Source organism: Solanum verrucosum, unplaced genomic scaffold (genome assembly GCF_900185275.1).
Source record: "Solanum verrucosum unplaced genomic scaffold, falcon-dt-bn FXZP01000278.1, whole genome shotgun sequence".
Classification (NCBI taxonomy): Eukaryota; Viridiplantae; Streptophyta; class Magnoliopsida; order Solanales; family Solanaceae; genus Solanum; species Solanum verrucosum.
In genome coordinates, this window is record NW_026020332.1 from 549,964 (window position 1) to 574,727 (window position 24,764).

The following is a 24,764-nucleotide window of genomic DNA, read 5'->3' on the forward strand; positions in this document are numbered from 1 at the left end:
TTAGAAATCAAGAAGCAAATTCAGGCTGGGGAACAAGGAACAATAGTTAAAGATTAAGATAGATAGTCTTCACAACAGATTTTCCAATCAGCAATTTGCAAACCTTCAGATCTCGGTGGTATTGCTGTGACAGTGAGCAATTGCATCAATGAGTTGGTGAAAGTAACCACCAGGCATGATATACCAAATTCCCCATTCCTACAAGTTGATTTTGAGGTTACATATAAATTATTCAATAAATCGTCGAGGAACAATAGTTGCAATATAAAAAACTTAAACAGGAAACGAGTGATCAAGAAATGGATTTTGGGATGTGGTGGATACTCAGTAAGCTTGCCATGAGGTAGTGATGCCAAAAGTTCCTCAAGATACGTTGTTGGAGCACGAAGAAACAGAAGGAAGAAGAAAGTACGTCTGCAGCTGAATCGTAAAGTAAGTTTTCTGGAAACTCTTAAGGCATCCATAAATGAAAACGATATAAACTATGTTACACAAGGCCTAGACTATATCAACTTCCAAGACGAGCAAGAAAACCCCCAAAACCATCCAAACTTCACTCCTATATCATCAAACGACAAACATAGATTACACTCCCCCTGGTAATACTCTCTAATTGTTAAACTGATTGGGAAAAGAATCGGCTATATCTACTTCCAAAACCGCCTCCAAGCTCTTTCGCAACTCTCTGAAAAAATAAACCTCTAATTTCAGACTTCTATCTCATAAAGCTAACAAAACTAGAAAACTATGAAAAAAATACTTCATCAAGGAACATTGTTCCTCGGCTCGCAATTTATCTCCATTAGGAAATGGGAACCAAAATTCAATCCCTCGATGGCTCAAATAAATTTCTCGACAGTTTGGATAAGACTACCGGAACTCCCAACAGAAATTTATGACCTTAACATCCTCCAACGAATAGGCAACCAAATAGGAACAATACTAAAAATAGATTCAGTGACTATGAATACCACTAGAGGACGATACGCAAGACTCTGTATCCTAGCACCACTGTCCAAAACTCTTCCAAGAGATATTCTTATAGGTATCCATTTACAAAAAGTCCAATATGAACCTTTCACACCTCTATGCACTGTATGTGGAAGACTTGGTCACTTAGTACATTCATGCCCGAAATAAGCCAAACAATATACCTTCTACATCAAAAATCCTAACCAAACAGAGCCATCCCCTGATAAGATCACTCCTGAACTAAATGAAAATGCAGGATGGCAAACTATAGTTTACCCAAAAAAGAAAAACAAACATTCAACATCAGTACAGTTAATTTGCTCATAAATGACCAAAAAAACAAAAAGCAACTCCATTGATTCTGTAGGACCATTAGAGCAGCAAGAACGAGACAAAAACAACAAACAAAGAACCAAAAACGATCCCAAAAATCAAGCTCCAAATTCTGAGGGAAAAAAAATTGCCACATCAACAGCAAAGGAAAGCCCAAGCCACGTAAAAAACTTTGTATCCATTCTCTTTTACAGTTTCTAAAGCCACAAACGTGGAAAAATGTAGCCTCACCACATCCAAAAAAAACTAAAATACCTACACAAGACTCTACAATTCCAATGAATTGGGATTAAGTATCTCAACCTTGTCATTAGGGAAAACCATTAGGGATAAGTTGTAATTAGCTCAAAATTGTTGTTATAGACTGTATTTCAGGTTTTTTTGGATAATTCCTTATTTAACAAATATCAGAGATTAATTGAACATTGGCATAAATGGATGGATAGACAGAACTAGATGTGTTGACACAAGTCAGCCCAATCCTTTCCAATATTGACTGACAGCATTCTCTGTAAAAGAAAAAGATCGACTCAAAATGCAAGGTACCTGTAAAGCTAGCCAAACCATAGTAAATATGTCCTACAGATGTATGTCTAGGTTGATTTAGGTTGAAGAATCACAAAACAAAGGGAAAATGAAAAAGAACAATCTCATGTTTTGCATTGATCATGAGAATAACTATTGGTAGTTGTTGGTGTCTAATATTGCATTGTAATACACACAATTCTCTGCTTAGCTATGCTAGAAATTAAGGTTTGACTGTGGCACTTCATCCCTTATGTAGTCACTTGTCCCAGTGTTTCTTCACTGACGTTATCATCTGCCTTGATTATGTTACAACAACAACATATGTAATCTCACAAATAGGATCTGGGAAACGCAAACCTTACACTACACATGGATTGTTTTAGACAGGTCTTCAAACCAGGGTTGCAAGAAATTATTATGACATAAAAATCACCATACAAAGCAGATGATTTAACAAACACATTGAAGAATAAAATTGCCTTTTATATGTGGCAATGCTTGAATATCTACTAACTAGAATATACTTCTTGGCCTTCATATCTTCTTATCTAAGCTTACATCTAATCACTTCTCCTAAATTATTTTTTAATCTCTCTTAACTGTTACTATTATTAACCTCCAACACTCTCTAAATGATACATACTTGCAGCTAGTCTTCTGATGTCCAAATCATCTAACTTGATACCCTACAAAAACTGCACTCCCTATGTCAGAAGTTAAATACACAAATTTTCAGGCTGGGGAACAAGGAACAATAGTTAAAAGATTAAGATAGATCTTCACAACAGATTTTCCAATTAGCGATCTCGATGGTAAACACCCTTGCTGTGACAGTGAACAATTGCAAGCTATAATCTTGAACCAAAGCAAAATTCTATGCTTCAATCTAAATGATCCATAAACTGATAAACCAAATTCCCCATTCCTACGAGTTGATTTCGAGGTTCAATTAATCAATCAATCAACTAAGCCCCCAACCCTAAGTCAGAGGAAAAAGTACCTGATTACGAGCAGTGGCATCCGGACGGAATTCAAGAAGCATACCAATGTCTGTCTCTCCTCATTTGCCTCACAACCACCTCCCTCTTGTTTCTCAGCAATTTTATTCTCGCCAGCGTGATCTTCGCCATTGTCTGCTGCATACACACACAAAAGAACTTGATTTCTTTAATCGTCGAAGAAGTAAAATTGAGAGAGGAATTGGGGTATTCACCATTTGAAGGTCAGACCCATCTTCATCTTCATCTTCATCGGCTTGAGAAGAGCGTGTGTGTGAGAATATACGGTAGTGAAGAAGAGAACAGAGTTGTATGTATAACGGTCATTTGGGATGAAAACAAAAATATATGATTATTATTATTATATCAAAATAATTTTAAAATGAATGACGTGGCGGTCTTTATTGACACGTGGCATTCGTTTGTAGGGTCTAATGTGAACCGATCTGATGTATATAATAGTGGGCTTTTGAAAATAATCTCATTAGTAATAATAGTGTTAAATACTATTTATAAATAATCTCATTAGAAATAATAGTGTTAAATACTCTTTATAAATATCAAAAGAAGAAAAAATTGAAGGCAAAAGAAGAAAAGAAATATATCAGTATACAACTTAAAGCTCCTAAGGATATTTTCGTATTTACAAACTAACTTTCTAGTTTTTTCGTGTGTATTAGCTCATGGATCTGGTTCATGTGTTCATAAGAAAAACCTTTATTTTTAAAGACTTCTTGAGAATTATATAAATAGCAAATGCGGAGCTTTAAAATTATTCATTTATTTGTTGATTAGCATGCAAATACGAGTACTAGTTTTCTTAAATAATTGCTTTACTTTGTGCTTTGAATTCATAATCTTTTTGAAATTTTAATTTTTCTTTTTGTAGCAAGTCTATGCTTTTAGAGATGTTTGAAGCTAACAAAAATGTGATATTTTCACTACATTTTAAATATACTGTAGGTACTATTTGCATGGGACACATACAATGAATGTGCCTAGAAAATAATTTTCCCGATTAAAGACTTGTCAGTATATAAGATATTCTCATTTTATTTATTATTTTATTTTGCTTTTCAAGTCAAGTGTAAGTTTCTTATGTTAGATTGATGTAAAAATATTTTTAGCAGCCTTTCTTTTGGTACCAAACACAACCCGAAGAGAAAATATGAAATATAATTGACATTATTCGGGACAGTTGTATATTATATCAAACTATTAATTCAAAATAAATGTTACAAATACAATTTCATTTAATTTAAATTCGTAGCAAATACATTGCCGTTCTCGCCTTTCTCCCTTGAATCTCGCTCGTCACTCTCAATTCTCTCCCTCGCCTCTCTCACTTTTATACAAACACAAATGTATAAATTGTGTTTGTCTTTGTGTTTGTATAAAGTGAAAGAGACAAATACAAATACATATCTCTCCGTCCTATATACTTATAATTATACTAATACAAATTTTCCTCTGCCCAGTTCCCTTTTGTCTTTCTCTCTCTCGTTTTATACAAACATAAATTATACAAATACAATATATAGTTTGTGTTTGTATAAAAGTGAGAGAGACGATTTATCGTGGAAATAAGAGCAGCCTCATGACATAATTTATTGAAGCAAAGTGTAGAAAAAGAAATTAAATTAGAAATTTTATACAAATCACATAGTGTAAACGGTTGAGAGCTAATCACATATATTCCTATTAAAATTATAAAAATTCCTTGAATTTGGTGAAGTCCGGATACATCCCAAAAAATCCCAATACATGACTTCTCGATTTTGAATACATCGCGTACGTTCCGATCCATACATCACATAAAATGGTGTATCTGAGAAAATGAAAGAATAAAAAATTATTTTAAAAAATATATGATAAAATAAGCTTTTTTTTTTTTGGTAAATAAGGATATTATATATATTACTACATTACAGTCATACAGGAAATGGGAGCCGTAGGCTCAATGCTACCCAGAGGTTGCATAGTACACAAAAAAGTAGAGAGTGACGGATACAAAATATTAGGGTTACGTACGTTACTACTATCTCAAATAAGTTGATTGAAAGAGGTCATCGCATTTAGTTTATGTCAGTTCAATTTTGGTCTTATTGTACGTCCACTTGAAAGAATTATTTTTTTTTCCAATGTCTACACACGTCATTATGTCCCATTGGATCCAAATTCCACAAGACTTGTACTATATGCACACTGTTTATTAATTTGTTTCTATCAAAATTATATATTTCAATGTAGACGGCTAGCCAAAGGATAACAAATATCTTTATCACTTGTCTCCCTTATTATTTTGGATAATTATCTTTAAAAAATATTTAATTATTTTTTTCTTATCAATGTATCTACGGAAAAGGGTCAAAATTGCCCTTGAACTATGCGAAATAGACCACTTATACCCTCCATTACATTTTGGGATCAAAAATACCCCCGCAATTATCCCAGGAGACCACAAATACCCTCAAGAGTTAACACCCCAATTTTTTAGTGATGTGGCAAGCCATATGGGACTAATCCCTCCACCTAAGCATTGCCAACTAAGATTCACTACAAAAGAACTTGACTTTTAGTGGCGACAAAGTCGCCACAAAATCCCAAAATATTGCCACTAAAGGTTATGAGTGATTTTTAGTGGCGACTAAGGCTCCAACAATCATTCGCTAGTAAAACCTATTTTTTCAACAAAAAAAATATGATAATTAATTTTCGATTGCGACCTAATTTTCTAAAATAAATAACTTGCAATATCCATATTAAAAACATCCAATATTATTACGAAAAATAATCAAAATTACTTCTCGATTCAAATCTCCTACTATATATATATAATGCATCATTGTACATTTTATACATTTACATATGACATAAAAATAAAACGTATAGTGTCTTCAAACTCCTACTTAATCGATATCATATTTGGTTTTTTAAAAACAATGAAGAAAAAAACACAAAATTAGAATTTAATATTAAAAACTTTTAGTGACGATTTTCTGGGCTTTTGTGGCGACTGTTGTTGCCGCTAAAGGTCTAGTTCTTTTGTAGTGAATCCTAGTTGGCAACGCTTAGGTGGAAGGATTAGTCCCACGTGGCTTGCCACGTCAACAAAAATTTGGGGTGTTAACTCTTGAGGGTATTTGTGGTCTCTTAGGATAACAGCAGGGGCATTTTTTATCCCAAAATGTAACGAAGGATATAAATGGTCTATTTCATATAGTTCGGGGCATTTTTGACCCTTTTCCGATGTATCTATAATAATTCCTTGAGGAGTTGAGTTTATGGGTTAAACGCATCAATCAAGAAATACGAGTTCAACATAGAAATATTGCTACACTTAAATAAAAGGAAAGAGATTTGGAATTAGGAGAAACCATGTTGGAGGTCAAAACAAAAGACAAATCAAGTCAAGTAAGATTGGATTCCTTAACCAAGTTCCAGTGGGATTTATAGAAAGAAGCTAAGGAAAATTTGATCGATCATTAATTACTTACTACACTTATATAAAGCATCATATTGATGCTATTGCCTCTTATGTTATTCACACAAATTGAGATTTATTCTTTGCAAATAATGATCATCGTAAATTGTGCTTAAACATGTTGGACGTATTATGATTTTAAAGCTAATTTTGTCAACTCTAAATAAAGTATTTGAATGAGGCAATAGTCTACTCATCTTATTCCGCAAATTAGCATGTCAGATTCAATTCCAATAGGTCATTTGGCGTGTGATGTACATGTATACACTTTTTAACTCTGAAAATTTAGCCACCCATGAGATATAAAAATGAAATTTTATCTTTCATGAGTGAGGTAAAGACAAATAAGTGGAATTTTATCTAATCAAATAATTATTAAATAGCTCAAAAAAATTAAAATATTTAATTAATGGTAAATTAATAAAAACACATTTTTCTTATTAGGAGTGAATAGTTTTTTTTTAAAGGAATGTACTCAAACTAAAAACACGAGCGTAATGAAGGAAGTAATTTTTTATTATTTTGCACGACTATTATTATTATCTATTTAAAATGATTAATCATATTGAAGGTCTTGAAATCCAAAGTCTTGTTTAATGTAATAGCTTGACCTAGGAGATTCATTATTTTATGAAAATCTAGGAGACTCATAATTATTGTTTCAAATCTAGAAACACCTCAATTAATGCTAGTTACACATCTTCGTTGTATCAAATCTTACTGGTACATGAATTTTAAGAACAGTAGGTATTTGTGTAAGAGTTTAGGAGCAGTGGGGTTTACCATTTCAAGAAAAAGATAGCCATGTCAATGCTAATGCAATGATAAGAATTTATTTATCACAAGAGAACACAAAATTCTGTAACTCATCTCTACCTTATTTTTTGGACAGATCTCAATGGCGTAGAGCTGCAGATGGTTTGTTTTACTCTGAAGCAAATAAAAACTGCCACTAAAAATTTTGATGCTTCAAACAAGATTGGCGAAGGTGGTTTTGGTCCAGTTTACAAGGTATGCTTATAATTGGAGACTAGTGATTTTTCTTTTACTTGTACATCATGTCACATTGTACCTCTGCCTACGAGACTTGGTGCTGTTTCCATAAACATGTAAACCTTCAAATTCTATTTACCCAAACCTTCTGAGTTTGAGCATGGAAATACATATGTAGCTCATAATTCATCTGCCTTTAGCTGCTGCGCACTGGTTCTATCCTCTTACCCCGTGGAATCTAACAACTGATTTCGTGTAGGGTCAATTACTTGATGGTACATTAGTTGCAGTGAAGCAGCTCTCCTCTCAATCAAAGCAAGGCAACCGTGAATTCTTGAATGAGATTAGCACGATATCCTGCTTGCAACACCCCAATCTGGTTAAGCTTCATGGGTGCTGTATTGAAGCAGACCAGTTACTGCTTGTATATGAATACTTAGATAACAATAGCCTTGCGAGCGTTTTGTTTGGTAATTACTCCGTGTCCTCTTTATGTATAAATCTAGTTATCCTCTGGGTCAAGATTTTCAGTGGTGAATTTTCTGGTTCAGAGAACAGCCGATTGAATCTGGATTGGCCCACAAGGTTTAGGATCTGTCTCGGAATAGCAAGAGGTCTAGCTTTTCTACATGAGGAATCAAGCCTAAAAATTGTACATCGGGACATCAAAGCTACCAATGTGCTTCTGGATGGACAGCTCAATCCCAAAATCTCCGACTTTGGACTAGCTAGACTCACTGAAGATGAGAAGACCCATATTAGTACTCGAGTTGCTGGAACAATGTAAGGTCACTACTTTTCCAGCTGGAAGTCTAAAGTATTTTACGTTGACAAACCTTCTAATCTTAACACTTGCAGAGGATACATGGCACCAGAATATGCACTCTGGGGTTATTTGACTGACAAGGCAGATGTTTACAGCTTTGGAGTTGTACTTTTGGAAACTGTCAGTGGAAAGAACAACAATAACTACATGCCGAGCCACACTAGCATTTGTCTCTTAGATTGGGTATAAATCTGATCCCTGTTTGCTTGTTGTATCTCTCTTATCAAGGCTCAGCTTGAATGTTTCGATGGCAATATAAAGATCTTCCAATTCTTTCTTCATTTTTTCACTCTTCCATTGAAATTACTGGCTGTGCCTGAAAAGCTACACTGTTACAGGCCTGTCATTTGCATCTGAGTGGGAGTATAGAGGAGCTCATAGATCAGAGATTGGGGTCTGATATTAATAAACAAGAAGTGGAAAAAATAGTAAAAGTGGCACTCTTGTGCACTAGTGCCACTCCCTCACTCAGGCCTATCATGTCCGAGGTAGTGTCTATGCTTGAAGGACGAATCGCTATTCCAGATGAAATTCCAGAGGCAAGTACTTATTCCAATGATCTGAGGTTTAAAGCCATGAAAGATTTTCATCAAGAGAGGCAAAATCAGAAGCTAATTCAAACCCAAACTCAAAACACCATAACTATTCGAACTGACATGGGCTCTTCTTCTGCATCTACAACTAATATGTTCGATTAAGTTCAGTTTCAAGATCAAACAGACACGTAATGTCACTTCATCCATGGTAAGCCTGGCTCATTCTAACTTCTTGTGTTCTCGAGGGTGCTAGACCACCTCCACGTGTATTTATACTTGTAATTAAGCAATTTGTTCAATTTTTTTATAGCAGGCTTGCTGTCTAATGTAAATACATGTTTCAGTTTTGAGGCAAAGGATGCAACATTTTTTTCTTCTGCTGCTGCACTTTTGAAACATGACAACTTTTTGTTACACTTTTTTCTCCACTATGTTTCTCGAACTCTCCAAAACTTTACCACACCAGCGTCAAATCCATCCGACACGCACTCGTCGGTATTTTTAAAGTGTCCCGAGAAACATAATCTAAATTCTCATCTCTGATCACACCATCAATACCAGTTTTATAAAATGCTTTTAGAATATTATTGGTCGTTTCGAACAACACATACACCCAACCCAGTGTAGTTTCACACGAAAAATAATATTACTCAACAAAAACTCAACATCACAAATAGAGCTAGAGTTCTATTTACGATAGAATGCACTAACTTTGAATCCCTCGTCCTACCTAGCTCTGCCCTGTCAGGCAACATGGATTAGATTGGAGTAAACAAAACATGATGAATGTAAATAATAATTATTTAATAATATTATACTAATTGTTTTGTTAACGTAAACAAAAAGATAACCAACTGAAGCAATATTTGATGATATGCATGTTTTACATATTTGTTCAAGGAAAAGTCAAAGGTCTCCAATTGAAAAGTTTCAAACTGTTGTTTTATGAGTTTGATAGTGGCCAAATTTTTAGAAGACGAAATATATACTTTTTAAATTTCTGAATGCACTTGTTTTTTTAAGAATAAAAGTGTTTGGTAAAAAAACAAACCAAGTATATTTAGGTAGTGTCTATTTTTTAATACGTAAAAGCTATTTTAAAAAATTATCACTCAAATAGAAATTGCTGTTTTTTCAAAATATTTTTGATAAGTTGATCTTGATCATTTGACACTATAATGATATATTTATTATGCGAATTTAGCTAAGACCTTTTCTTTTATTTCGTAAAGATAATACACCTTCATTTTTCTTTAATATATATTATATGAAAAAATAGTTTCTTCTTATAAAATATGAAGACATGATTGATTTATATTTGAATGTTAAGTGTTAAAATTATTTTAGTAGCCACTAAAAGGTAGTCTTAAACATTGGTCTCTTGAAAATCATAGTCAGACATTCAAAACAGGCTACTCACAAAATCAAAAAAAGAGAGAGAAATAATAAAAGTAAAAAAACAAAAAGAGATGAAAGGACACAAGTTGAATAATAATTATAAACATGAACTTAGTCTCTTAATTAAGTAAGTTTAACTAAATGATGTAAAAGTAGGTACCAGCTGCCAGCTGGCATGCTTATCTTATTTTATCATAATAGTGTTATTAGTGTGAAACCAATTTCTAGATTGGCTTCATGCATGCTCCCTTTATTCATATTATTTGATTCTACTTGGCCTGTTTACGCTCAAATTAACTTTATTAATGATATTTTAGAATTATAAATTTAATTATTAGTAGTTCTTATTTAATACTAAGAATTAGAATACCATAAAAAAGTGATAAAATTATTTTGATTAGATAGATAAATAAAAATATCTATTTTTGATATAACGGATTAAGTATAATGACACGTAGACTGTTATATATAATACTTCCTCTTTTTTCCCACGTGCTCCTTTTAATTTTGTGTCGGTATGACTTTTTTACATTTGTCAAAACAGGATAAATGAAATATTTTATGGAAAAATAAGCTAACTTTTGTTACTTTTTCGTGTTCAATACTAAAATGAAAAATATTATCTAAAAATTATTGTACATAATTTAAATAAATATTATGAAGGTAGAGTATGGGTTAGGTGTCCTATATAATACTCTATCTGTTTCAATTTATGTGGTACCATTCAAATTTTGAGATTCAATAATTTTATTTTGGTCGTAAGTTCAGGTATGAAAATGTTAAACTTTTTGAAATAAGATTTATATATTTGAAAACTACATAGTAAGTCACAATAATTATAACTCAGATTATTTTTAAAAAAAATAATTAATAAAAACTTATTTGAATGAAATATGTGATGTGAATTGTAATTATTTAGTATTAATATTATCTGCCATGCCATGTGAAACCTAATTATTTAAAAATGGGAGTAAAAGTAACTTTATGTAGAAGGAAAGAGCATTTTCATTTTAAATTCTCCTTCTCATGCAGGTACACAGGATTTTGTGTCACAAAAACCATAAACAAACAAACATAGTATACTGTCAAATAGAGAAGTAGTAAAAAAGGTTCAGCATCATCGCCCCCATAGGCAATAAGTTCAAATCTTTTTCAGCAACTTGTCTTCTTCTCCTCAAATCAATCATCTCCATTTTTTAAAACAATTTTTTCCTCAGAGCAACTTCATTTTCTCAGAAAAAGACCCAAAAAGATCTCTTAAATTTTCATATGAGTAGTACTCAAGTTTTTGAAGTTTAAGGGACCATGCCAAGAATCTTCAGTTTCTTTCTCATCTTCTTCACCATAGTTATTTGCTTTACAGCAGGCAACATTGAAGCACAAACTGGTCAACTTCCTAAAGATGAAGGTAAAAAGATTTGAACTTTTTCATTTTTTAGTTAAATGTATGTGAAAAAAGTTGATGCCCATTTACTTTGATTGGCAGTGGAAGCTCTTAGAGAAATAGCTGATCAATTGGGGAAAAAAGATTGGGATTTTAAGCTAAACCCTTGTGATGGGAACTCAAATTGGAGCACACCCAAAAGGAAAGATATGCCTTTGTATAACAATACCCTAGAATGCAATTGCACTTTCCCTGATAATCTTTGTCATGTGGAAAATATGTAAGTCCCTCTCTCAAATGAATGTGTTTTGTTAAGTAGTTGATGAAGTTATGAAAATTGATGGGTTAATGTAGTTCTGCTTCTGCCTACTTTAAAGTTGTTTCAGTTTAGAACTTTACTGAATTTCTATTTAGAAGAAAATTCTTGACTTATGTTTGGTTTTAAATGTCCAGATTAAACTGCTAAGACCAAATTTTAGTTATATTGAGGACCTTATTAGGGTGTGGTTGGTATGAAGGAAAACATTTTCTAAAATATGTTTTTTTAATTTTCCTATGTTTGGTTGGTTAACAATTTTTGGAGAAGATTTTTTCTAGGAATACAAGTTCGTTATAAATAAGGAAAATGTCTTCGGTAATGGAACTGAGGAAAACAAGTTCCATAGTGGCATTCTACATTGATTGTCTTCTCCCACCCTCTAATACATCCTACCCTCACCCCCATCCCTCATAGTATTTGCGTAAACTAATTACAAATGTTTTTGGGATAGTATTTTTTTTGCGTACTTACCAAACACCACAATATAAGTAAGAATCCCACTTATAAACATACCCTTGGTTTGGATTACTTCTACTGTTTTGGTTGATATCTCGAATAAATAAAAGTTGTTAGATGATACTAGGTATAAGCTTATAATAGATTGGTATTAGATTTATTGTTAGAATACCATGTCTTTATCTAAATATTCAAATTTCACATTGATGAACATGACTGTTTCTGGAATTATTTATCTAATTGCCACTTCATTGCATTATGAAACTGATTGAGATTATATAAACTGGACAGGATTAATTCTAATATCTAGTGATTCTGACAGCGACTGCTCTAATTGCTAACAGATTTCTCAAAGGACAGGATCTTTCAGGTGTCCTCCCTGCATCGCTGGCGAAGTTACCATATCTGAAGAAAATGTACACTGAGCATCCAGAACGATTGTTAGAAAATCAGTTTGAATTTTACTTATTTTTAAAATCATTATGATTTTACCTTTTTTTTCAGTGATCTCAACCGCAACTACTTAAGTGGTACAATTCCGCCTGAATGGGCGTCTACCAAGTTGGAATTCATGTGAGACAATTTATTCATATACATTGTTAAAATTTAACCTTTCATTTAGGGCTTCTCATGAATTTGAAGTTTTCCAGGGCTATTTCTAATAATCGGTTATCTGGGCATGTCCCAGAGTACATAGGAAATATGACCTCACTTGTGATATTGTAAGATCCCTTGCTTCACTTTTCTCAGACAGACTGACTGTACCTGACTACTTGAAATATTCTGAAGTCATCATAATTTTTCAGGAGTTTGGAGACTAACTTGTTTAATGGATCGTTACCAGCAGAAGTAGGGAATCTGGTCAATTTACAGATTCTGTAAGTCTTTCTTACTCTTCTATTTCCTAACTAATTTTCACAAGTCAATTTACTGTTTGTATTGTGTGGAAGATGTGATCGTGAGTTAAAAGTGAAATGAAGCTAAAAAATAGAATGGAGAATTGGAGATGGTTGTTGAGGGAGTAGACTATGAAAATTCAAAATGAGAGACTGAGTGAGCAGTATTTGCAAGGTGACCATGTATAGATGTTTCGTTTGGTACAATGTTTTAGCTGTGGTGTTCAGGCACGCTTGCACACATCTCAATTGGTCCACATGATAGCTTACTACATCCCACAAGCACATGTGCTAATAAGCCTGTCCACCTAGGTTAGAGACTTAGAGCAGATGACTTAGAGCAGATGAGCTCACATCGAGTGTTGTTGCTGAGTTTCAAATTGTTACTCCTATATCTTAACCATTCAACTATCTCCTTGGGGGGACAATGCTTTGTCTGATACACTCCTATATCTTAACCATTCTACTATCTCTTGGGGACAATGCTTTGTCTGGTACATTGGGGTACTATAGAAAGGAGAAGTAAGGCAAGAGATATAGGATACGGCTCCAGGTATTAAGGCTATGTAAGTGTACTTCCAATGAAGGGAAAGTGATACAATGTTGAGTTCAAGTGAGGATGTTCTGAATTTCTGATCAAAATTGTTTGAAAACATGGTCAATATTGTGGGTTTTGAGAGCCAACCATTGTCGCCTGGAGACCTGAGAGCCTCATTTTATGCTAAGTACCGTGCAAAGGGGTTCTTCGTTGTGTTTGGTTAAGATTCTAATTTAAGCACCTTTGTAGGATGCAGTTCTTTGCAAGGTCCCGTCATTAGCAAAGGCCGTGGTGTGGAGGTTATTCTTAATGATAAGAGAGTTATGCTTCCATACTTGGTCACCGTCCATCAAGATAGGAGGAATAGGTCATAGCTTATAACTGTCATCAATGAGGGCATGTTGTGTTTGATGATAAATGCATCTCCGTAGTCTTTTAGAAAGCAAGAAGTGCAATAATTCGAATTGCTTCTGAGACTATTAATAAGTGAGAAGCAAGACACGTGTACAGTGTACCTTCTTTGAAGTAAAGCGTATAATTTTAGGATGAAACACTAAAATAGCTAACATATGGAAATTTATTATTTGTAACATCAAAACTGCAAACTGACTCTACTACTTTCAATATCATATACAACAATAACATACTTAATTCCAAAAATTCTTACAAAACATCGTTAAAATGTACATGAATAAAGATGTTAGAAATAGAAAATGAAATAGAGAGAACGAAAAAGAAAAAGAAAAATAATTTTTCCATGTTGGAGGTCTCAAGTTTGAAACCCCTTGCCAGCAAAAGAAAGGGGTTTGCTTTCTGGGTCGAGCTCGTCGTGCCGGGCTTGCCTAGTGCGGGTTACCTCTCCTATGTGGTTTGCGAGCTATTGCATAGGAGCGGGGGTTTTACCCTGTTCCCAAAGGGTAGCGGTTGCTGGTTTCCCAATTGAAATTATCGTCAACTTAGAAGTGGAAAAGAAGAAGACACACACAGAAGGAGAAGAAAAATAAGAAAGAATCAAATCTAGAATAAACAGAGTAGAAGAAGAGTCGTAGTGAACCCAAGAAGAAGTAGAAAGAGACAACGAAGAGATCACTAAGCATATGAAGAGAGGAGCCCTAGTACTCAAATGAAAAAAAAAGGTCTTTTTATCCCCTTTTTAATTTTTAAAAATCATGCCTGTGCGGATTGTTTTGCGTGTTACTTCTTTAGGCACATGCTTCTTCAAGGTTGTTTTACTTCACCCATGCTTAGCAAGGACACCTCTTCCAATTGCTTAATCACTTTAAATGAATGAGTGGTTGCTTTTAAATTATTGTGTTTTTACTAGAGCAGATCAAGTGTGAGCTGGATTTGATTCTAAATTCTATGAACTTTGATTGTTGCAGCATTCTCAAAGCTAATAATTTCACAGGAGAGTGGCCAGTGGAACTGAATAATCTTACGAAATTGATTGAACTGTGAGTGTATTTGAATATACATCTGAGATGAGATTTCCTAGTCTTCTTCCACATATGTAAAGTTGAATTCTTGGCTTTCCTTTTTGGCATCAACACAGTAGGATAACCAGTAACAGCTTTGTTGGTAAACTGCCTAACTTTGAGAGTTGGAAAAACCTCCAGAAGTTGTGAGTATTTTCACTTGGTAATATTTGTACAAGTCAGAATTTCCAGTAGAATTAGTATATGCTCTTTTGACAGAGAAATTGAAGGTTCTGGATTTGAAGGACCACTACCCCCAAGTTTTTCTGTTTTGACCAGTTTGGAAGAACTGTAAGTTTACACTTTATATGAAAAGTTTATTTTGCTTTTTGCAATGTTCTTATGATTAAGCAAAGTAGAAATCAAGATAATTAAGGCTCAGATGATGCATATACAGAAGAATCAGTGACCTCAACGGAGGTGCTTCAGAATTTCCATCACTTACAAACATGACCAGGATGTCTAAATTGTGAGTACTTGATGATTTGGGAATTGCAAATGGAATTTCCAACACATCCTTTATCAAGGAAAGTCAATTCTCTGAAACTGTGTTTTGACTGCAGGGTTTTGAGAAGCTGTAATATACATGGGAATATTCATGATTCTGTAGCTGAAATGGTCAACTTACGGTTTTTGTAATTCCACTATTTTCAAAGTATTATTGAATTTATTTCAATTTTTTCCTTAATGATTTTTTTCCCTTTTCCTGCTATACAAAGCTGTGTCCAATCCACTTAAAGCAAAACGTTTTGTGCATGTCCGACTCTCCTCTGGACTTTTTCATTTTTTTCTTTTCCTTCTACTAGCCTCCTCTTTTTGAATGGGAGAGATCAATGGGTTATTGAATATTGAATAAATGCAAACAACATACTTCACTTCCGCTGAATGGACCAATGTTCATTCTTTCTTGAAACAAAGTGGTCTTTACAAACATGTCATCGGAGCTTTCATTTTCTCTATCCTTTATCTAAACTTAATTAAGCTTTTAACAAATTGTGCTATAGTTTGTTCAGCCAATGGGATTGAACATTGTTTTGAGTTTGACTCTGGTTATTGTTCATTGCAGAGATCTGAGTTTCAACAAGCTTGAAGGAGGAATTGCGAATCTCGAGGGTGTGAATAAGATGGAGGCCACGTAAGTCAAAACAACATGAAGATTCCTACAATTTTATGTGGAAATATATCTTTTGCATCTCTGTTTCATTATACTAGTCTTACTATAAGACTGTTGATGGCTCATCCATCAATCTTCTGTATCCTTTCCAAATGCTCAAGCCCTTTTCTTTCATTTGAAGAAAAGAAGAAAATTGCCTCAATGACAGAAACAGTCTTAGATGGCAAATGCCTTTACATGATATTTCTTTTTTTTTTTGCCCACGAAGTTTTAAGATTTTGATGTTAGATGGTTTGTTTATAGCTCAGTAGTATTCTCTCATGAGCTGCACCGAAAAATGAGTCTTCATTTGATTGGCAATATCTTTCCATTTTTGTGTGTAGCTGATAAATGGGATCATGTTATTGAACATGTAATGCATATATTGCATTTCAAATTTGTGATCTCCTAGTTAAATCAAATATTTCCTGCTTGCTAGGTATCTGACTGGCAATGATTTTGTTGGGCAAATTCCAGATTGGCTTACTAGTCGAGATACCAGAAAGTAAGTATAATTTCTTGTCTTGCTTTTCCATATACACTAGTCACTATTTAAAATTTGATTTAACAAAGGACATGTACTTCAAGGTAGGATTATATAACAGGGTGACAGCTATAGAAGGAAGCATTAAAGGTCACAACCAAAAATGTGGTTGCTCACATAGAGAATCAGATTAAAAAGTCATTCATAGATACCTAGTCCAGAACTTGAATTCTTGAGTCTTGCCTCTGTAAGTTTTTTTGTGAGGAACAATGATAGCTTTGTGAAAATTAGTTTGATGGGCAATAAACAAAGATATTGAGATTTAACTAGCTGAATTGTCATTAATTTCATTGCATTTAAATCTATTTTCTCTAAGTGAAGGCCTCTCATTAGATTGAAAGTACTTGATGAGCTCTTAACCATGTCGGATATCTTTGATGCAGTGTGATAGACCTTTCCTACAATAAATTTGATGAAAGCTCTGAACCATCTACCTGTCGGGACAACCTGTATGATCCTTGTGTGTCTACACTTTCTCCTATCTTCTTTTATGCATATATGGTTCAGATGATTTCATGTTTGGTTTTCTTTTCTTATCAGAAACTTATTCAGAAGCTTTAAGGTCGAGAATTTTGTGTAAGCGTTTAATGTCAAATAAACTGTTGACTATTATTCTTTAAAAACAACTTGTCCTCTCTGACACCTTTTCAACTACTTCAGAGAGCGCGGGAAGTGCTTCTCAGCCAGGCCGTGTTCAGAGGGTGAGTACTCACTCTTTGCAGAATTCTACCGTCTCATCTAAATCTTTTGTTTGATATTGTTCCATTGTGCAGGATTTACCAGCTTCTTGTTGACAATCAATAGACATGAGTAGGAAGGCATAATTTGGTTACTTTTGTAAACTAGTTAGGTCATGGAAAACATTTTAGCACTACACAGTTTCTATGACAATCTACAAGAACTGAACAGTTTTATCATTGTCTTATATTTCTGAAATATATTCATTGAGTCTAGTAACCTATCTCTGGTTTGAATATTGCAGACAAGTACTCATTGCACATAAATTGTGGTGGAGGAAATGTAACTGTTGGAGACACTACTTATATAGCAGATGAAGACTCAGCAGGTGCTGCAAAGTTTGTTTACTGGAAAGGGAACTGGGGAACCAGCAGTACAGGACATTTCTGGGATACCGACGTATCGTTGAATGACCACAAAGCAAAAAATGTATCTGCTATCAAGGGAGATGAATCTCAACTTTACATGACAGCTCACCTCTCCCCTTTATCTATGACTTACTTTGGACGTTGCTTGGCAAATGGAAACTACACTTTGACACTTCATTTCGCAGAAATAGTTTACAGAGACAACCAATCTTTCCAAAGTCTTGGAAGACGAATATTTGATGTATACATACAGGTGAACCAGCATGTCAGAGAATTAGATACAGTAAAATATCCAATTAGCTGCAGCTGATTTAGTTTAAATGGATGCAGGACAAATTGAAGTTTAAAGATTTTGATATTAAAAGACTAGCCGGAGGAGTTGATAAAGCTTTGAAAGAAAAGTTTAATGTAACAGTGAAAGATAAAACTGTACAAGTGCGCTTCCAGCATGCTGGGAAAGGAACTACATCAATCCCGATTAGTGGACACTATGGTCCTTTAGTATCTGCCATCTCTCTGGAAGCTAGTAATACTCTGTCTTCACTTTAATTTTTTAGGTGTAGCATCTCTTCTTCTTCACTGTCACATAGTGAGAAAGTCTTCTTCACAAAAGTTACTCACCTTTGCATCTTATTTAAAAATTAAGACCTTTTCAGAGTTGGAATCCGTACAGGATTACTCATGATTATATGGTTGAAGCTCAAGAAGCTATAGATTAGATGTTCTCTCATTGAATAAGTTATGCATAATATCTATGATTTCCGGTATACAAGTAAATTCCAGAGTGTCTAACATTGTTGAACTTTTCGTTCTGTAATTAGACTTCAAGCCCCCTCCTCCGCAGGAGACCTCTTCTAATCAGAAAAAGAAGATTCTAATTGTAGCTGGAGCAGTGACGTCTTCTTTAGCTCTCGTTTTGATGATTTTCTTTGTTGCTTGGAAGAAAAGAAGAAACAGGAAATTGATGGAACAAGGTGACTCTAGACCTCAATTTTGGTTTATGCCTGACAAGTAGAATGTAATTAAAAAAACTTCTGTTGCATTCTGGGTGAATCCAGAAATTGAGTGGTTTTACAAATTGAAGTACATGTGAATGATTGTACCATATGAAATACTAGGTGTAATTATCAATTTGGAAGACTTCCTGCTACATTAAACTTATATGCTATCCAAATTCATGATTTCACTAGTTAAAGGTTGGGGAAAACAAGGGTGATGAATATAGGTTAGAAGGTGCAAACTTTCCAGAATTTCTTGTATGCTTTTCAAGCTAACATTTTCTTTTATTTATCTTGTGGGAAACAAACATCCTAAACTTGTTCCTTTACTGTTGTGTAGAATTAAGAGGACTAGATCTGCAAACTGGTATATTTACTTTCAGACAAATTAAAGCTGCCACAAGTAACTTTGATGCTGCAAATAAGCTTGGTGAAGGTGGATTTGGATCTGTCTACAAGGTGAATATATATACAAATTCTCATAACTCTTCCTTCTTATCCCTCCCTGTGGAAATCCTACTGGATGTTATCGGAAATGATTTATGAACTTCATGCATTTCTTTTAATGCTCAGGGTACACTAGCAGATGGTACTATAATTGCTGTCAAACAGCTTTCATCCAAGTCAAGACAAGGGAACCGTGAATTTGTGAATGAAATAGGCATGATGTCAGGCTTACATCACCCAAATCTCGTCCGACTCTACGGATGCTGTGTTGAACGGAACCAACTTTTACTAGTTTATGAGTACATGGAGAACAATAACCTTTCCCATGTTTTGTTTGGTAAATGTTATTTTTCGAACTTGATTTTGATATGCTTTACTTGAGCCAAGGATCTATTGGAAGCAGACTCTCTACCTTCACAGGGTAGGGGTAAGGCTACGTATGAACCATCCTCCCTAGACCCACTTGTGGGATTACACTGGTTATCTACCGTTGTTTACTTGAGGTAAAAGTAAAAAAGGACACCACACCAAAACAAAAAGAAGTTTGGTGATCCCAATTTTCCCTCAATAACGTAACTGGCATGATTCTCTAGTTTATATCTTCATCTGTCTGCATACATAATTTTGTGTGAATATTGGCCTAGTTTCAATTTGTAGTAAATTGCAGGTCCTGAAGACTGTCAACCGAAACTGGACTGGCCAACTAGGCAAAAGATCTGTGTTGGCATAGCTAAAGGCTTGGCTTACCTACATGAAGAATCACCTCTAAAGATGATTCATAGAGACATCAAAGGAACCAATGTACTCCTTGACAAAGACCTAAATCCAAAGATCTCAGACTTTGGTCTGGCCAAACTTCATGACGAGGAGAAAACACATGTCACCACCAGGGTTGCTGGGACTATGTGAGCTTTCTAAACTACTCTAATTGATTGATCAAATTTTAGTTGTTCAAAATACTCCCTTTTGAATGTCATCCTTCCATTTAGGTCATATCAGTTACAGTGTTATCAAAGGTGAAAAGCGCAAAAAAGCTCTAAGGTCCGTGAGGGCTTTAATTGCAAAGTGCAAATAAAGCGTGGGCTTTAATGAAAAAAGGCGCAAAGGGAGAAAAGAATACAAATATATATGTTTAGTCCAAGACTAATAATTATAAACATGAATGACAAATATATGTCCAAAGAAATTGAATTTTTTTTTATGATAAAGTGAAATATCAATTATTTAGTGTCACTTCTTCATACGAAGCTCATTGGCAAGGAAACGTTTGCCTTAGAACCTTAATGACGACACTAAAGTGCACATAAAGCGAGGTGAAACGCTCAACACGTTTTGAGCCTCACTTCAGGGCTTAAGCGCGCTTAAAGTGCGCCTTTGATAACACTGATCAATTACTTCTCTTTTTTTTGAACTTAGTAACTTGGTATTATATCACAACCAGTACATGGGTTGTACTGAAACTTTATATACATATGTACTGCAAATTTCACTGTCCTGAACCTAAATTGAGTCTAGAACATCAACTATAGAGACAGTTTCATTTGAGTATATCTGGTTACACCAAAAACATAACAACATAATGCAGTTTAGTTTAACCTTCTGCAAACTATTCTCTATGCTCTCAAAACACCTAGAATTCCTCTCTTTCCAGGTTGACCACCATATAGCAGCAGGGATAACTCTTCATCTATCTCTGTTTTTAGCATGTACTCCTGCTTCCTCCCAGCTCTTCAGCGCCCCTGAGACTTTCCTGGGCATGGTCCAGGAGATGCCTATGAGACTTAGAAATATTCTCCACAGCTTAAGGGTGTAAGTGCAGTGTAGAAACAGATGGTTCACTGTCTCATATGTTTCCTTACAAAGAAAACATCTTGAGCATAAGGTTACCCCTTTCTTCATCACATTGTCTTGAGTCAAAGCTGCTTCTTTGGCTAAAACCAGATGAAACAGGATATTTTGTAAGGTATCCTATTTTTCCAAATTTGCTTCCATGGCCAGTTTATATTATGATTACTAGGTTGGTCCATCATCCTGTAAGCTTCGTTAACTTTGAATACCCCTTTGTTGTTACCACTCCACCATAATTTATCCTCCCCAATCTGAAGCCCATTGAAGGTGTCCACTGTGTTAAGGAATTCAGCAACTCTCATAATTCCCAAGTCATTTAGATGCCTCCTAAAGGCAAAGTTCCACCCCTGTGGCGTCCATAACTCTGCTATGGATCTCTGTTGGAACAAAGCTAGATTGAAAATATCTGGAAATAAAGCTTCCAAGTTGCCTTTTTCATGCCATTCATCCTTCCAAAACTTGGTCTTTCTTCCATTCATCACTTTTTTCTTTGAGTTGTTCCTCACTTCATCCCACATGTCTCTTATAGATCTCCATAAACTAACCCCATATGGATTAGTCACCACCTTTGTCATCCAATTGTCTTCATCTTCATATTTGGCACCAATGACCCTACTCCACAACAATTGATTGTCATTTGCATATCTCCATAACCACTTCATCCTTAGAGCTTTGCTTTGAAATTCCAGATTCTTAATCCCCAAGCCCCCATTCTTCTTAGCAGTCATCACAGCTTTCCATTTTACCAGGTGGTATCCTTTCTTTTCTTTGTTTCCCAGCCACAAAAACTCTCTTCTAATTTTGTCCAACCTTTTGATAACCCCTGGTGGGATGGGAAATTAAGACATCGTATAAGTTGGTAAAGTATCAAGGACCGAGTTAATGAGAGTCAATCTTCCTCCTAGGGAGAGGTATTGAGTTTTCCACCTGGCTAGCTTTTTTTCACACTTCTCTATCACACTATTCGATATTTTTATAGATTTAGATTTATCCCCCAGAGGTAGTCCCAAGTAAACTGTTGGCAGACTGCCAACTTCTCCACCAAGTATAGTAGCTAGCTAGTTCATGTTGGTGACATCATTTATAGGATACATTAGGCTCTTCCTCCAGTTGATATGCAAACCAGATACTCCTTCAAATAACACAAGAATTACCCTTAAATACTTCAGTTGTTCTTCCTTAGCACCACAAAAAATAAGAGTATCATCTGCATATTGAAGGTGTGTCACTTCCATGCTTTCGGTCCCTTCCTTGGCAACTTCAAACCCTCTGATCCATCCTCTTAGGTTTGCTGTCTTAATCATTATGCTTAGTCCCTCCATTGCTAAAAGGAATAGAAAAGGTGACGGAGGATCACCTTGTCTAAGCCCTCTTTGAGTGTGAAAGAAACCTGCTGGGGAGCCATTCACAAGTACTGAAAAACCAACTGTTGAGATGCAATAATTTATCCACTTCAGCCATTTCTGTCCAAAACCCATCATTTCTAGAAGATTTAGAAGGTAACTCCAGCACACATGGTCATAGGCTTTCTCAATGTCCAATTTACAAAGATTACCAGGCTTCTTTTGCTGAAGTCTTGAATCTACAGCTTCATTAGCAATCAGGGCAGCATCCATGATTTGTCTCCCCTTTATGACGGCCATTTGTTGGGAATCTACTAGTTTGTCCACCACTCCTTTCAATCTCTCAGTCAAGACTTTGGAAGTCAGTTTGTAGATACTGCAATCAAGCTTGTAGGCCTAAATTCTCTTGGCTCAGTTGCTCCTTTCTTCTTAGGGATTAGTGCTATGAATGTTGCATTAAAGCTCTTCTCAAAAATTCCTTGTTCGTAGAAGTTTTGAAAAGTATCCATGATGTCCTGCTTTACCACCTCCCAACATTTCACAAAAAATCCCATAGTGAAACCGTCAGGGCCAGGAGCTTTATCCACCACACATAATTTTAGGGCTCTTAAAACTTCTTCTTCGTCAAAATTACCTTCCAGTAACATATTATCCTCTTCTGTTAGGACTGGGACTTGCATATATTGGCAAGTAGGTCTCCACTGTCAGTTACTTCTCTTTTTCCTGAATGTAATCTTTACTCATTATATAATTCCAAAAGGTTATGGCTAGCACCTTACTGATCCCAAGAGTTCAACAGATTATAAAGGTTATCTATCATTTCACATTATTCTTCAAAGCTACTCGTCTTTTGAAAATCCGTGTTTTATTTTACAACTATAATAAACTAGTAGAGATTATTCTCTTCAAAACCATGTAAGTCAAACTCTGGCAATCAGTTTTATAATGGAAGGTTTCAATTACTTCTGCTGTCCATTTTTACCTAGTGTTGAGGTATAGAGCATTAGTTTAAGCCTTTCAGGACGTTCCTGTTCAGTCAAGCTCGTATAACTTTGTTAATTTGTTTTTGCAGAGGTTATATGGCCCCTGAATATGCACTCTGGGGTTATTTAACACATAAAGCAGATTTATACAGTTTTGGAGTGGTTGTATTAGAACTCGTTGCTGGGAAGAACAACATGAAATATCATCCTGATGAGAATTATGTCTGTCTTCTTGATTGGGTAAGAAACCAGCATTCTCTTGGTATCAGTTCCATAAATAGTGAACATTTAAAGCACGTCTCAGTTTGCTTGATGAGAACTTCATTTTGTGTTGATCAAGTAGACTTGGTAGTATTTCAAAAAGTATCTTTCACAAGTTCTCCCATTCAATATTGTGCTTCTTTCAGGCCCTGGTGGTACAAAAAAAAGCCAAGTTTTTGGAGCTAGTAGACCCAAGGTTAGGTTCCAATTACGACAAGAAGGAGGCGTTGAGGATGATTAAAGTGGCATTACGATGTACTAATCCATCTCCAGCACTAAGGCCAAACATGTCTGCAGTGGTGAACATGCTTGAAGGTCGTTTGAACGTCGATGAGTCTAACTTTGATTCAAGTGGCTACGGTGATGAATTTAATTTTCAAGGTTTAAGAGACAAATATGATGAGATGCAGGTAACTTCTAGTGAAAACCAATCAGTCTTTTTTTCAACTGACACAAAGGGTACTGATCACTCTTCTTCTACCTTTCCTTCTACATCTACCTCTAAATAAGTCTCCCTGTATGCTCAATGTTGTATTATATAAGACGAAAAAACTATGAAGAATAAAATGTTGATCATCCCGCGACATACTTTTCTTAATGTCATTTATTTTGTTTATAAAAGTTATGTCTCTGGAAATTGAGTTTTCCAATAGTGTTTGTCATATATGAAACATCCCCCCTTTCCTCTCTTCAAACTTCAAAGACATAAATTGTACTAATAGCGTGCATTTTTTTTATAAGAAAATAGAAAGAGAAGATAACTTTTGGTGGGATTTCATGAACTCCTTGAACAACAACAACATAGCCAGTGTAATTCCATAAAGTGGGGTCTAGAGAGAGTAAACTGGAGAGGTGGTTTTCGATAACTTGACAAATCATTAGACTGAATGAAATAATTTGAGTAAATTTTACTGGATAGGAAACATTACCCCTTTGATCTTTTGA

At 34.9% G+C, this 24,764-nt stretch overlaps 2 protein-coding genes across 2 annotated transcripts; both read left to right on the forward strand.

Moving 5' to 3' along the window:
• Window positions 1–7,875: 7,875 nt before the first annotated feature.
• Window positions 7,876–9,045, forward strand: LOC125836658 (probable LRR receptor-like serine/threonine-protein kinase RFK1). The gene is made up of 3 exons (XM_049515861.1): window positions 7,876–8,096; window positions 8,167–8,317; window positions 8,473–9,045. Exons 2-3 carry the CDS (start codon window positions 8,174–8,176, stop codon window positions 8,830–8,832), a joined length of 504 nt encoding a protein of 167 aa, XP_049371818.1. The 5' UTR covers window positions 7,876–8,096; window positions 8,167–8,173; the 3' UTR covers window positions 8,833–9,045.
• A 2,158-nt stretch (window positions 9,046–11,203) lies between these two features.
• Window positions 11,204–24,469, forward strand: LOC125836626 (probable LRR receptor-like serine/threonine-protein kinase At1g07650). Its single transcript, XM_049515819.1, has 24 exons — window positions 11,204–11,476; window positions 11,555–11,732; window positions 12,572–12,643; window positions 12,732–12,800; window positions 12,878–12,949; window positions 13,034–13,105; window positions 15,044–15,115; window positions 15,214–15,282; window positions 15,356–15,427; window positions 15,534–15,605; window positions 15,700–15,771; window positions 16,203–16,271; window positions 16,729–16,794; window positions 17,217–17,282; window positions 17,374–17,409; window positions 17,494–17,534; window positions 17,816–18,192; window positions 18,270–18,465; window positions 18,761–18,913; window positions 19,278–19,396; window positions 19,511–19,721; window positions 20,052–20,289; window positions 23,648–23,798; window positions 23,966–24,469. The coding sequence occupies exons 1-24, from the start codon at window positions 11,374–11,376 to the stop codon at window positions 24,326–24,328; spliced, it is 3,009 nt and encodes a 1,002-aa protein (XP_049371776.1). The 5' UTR covers window positions 11,204–11,373; the 3' UTR covers window positions 24,329–24,469.
• The last annotated feature ends 295 nt before the right edge of the window (window positions 24,470–24,764 follow it).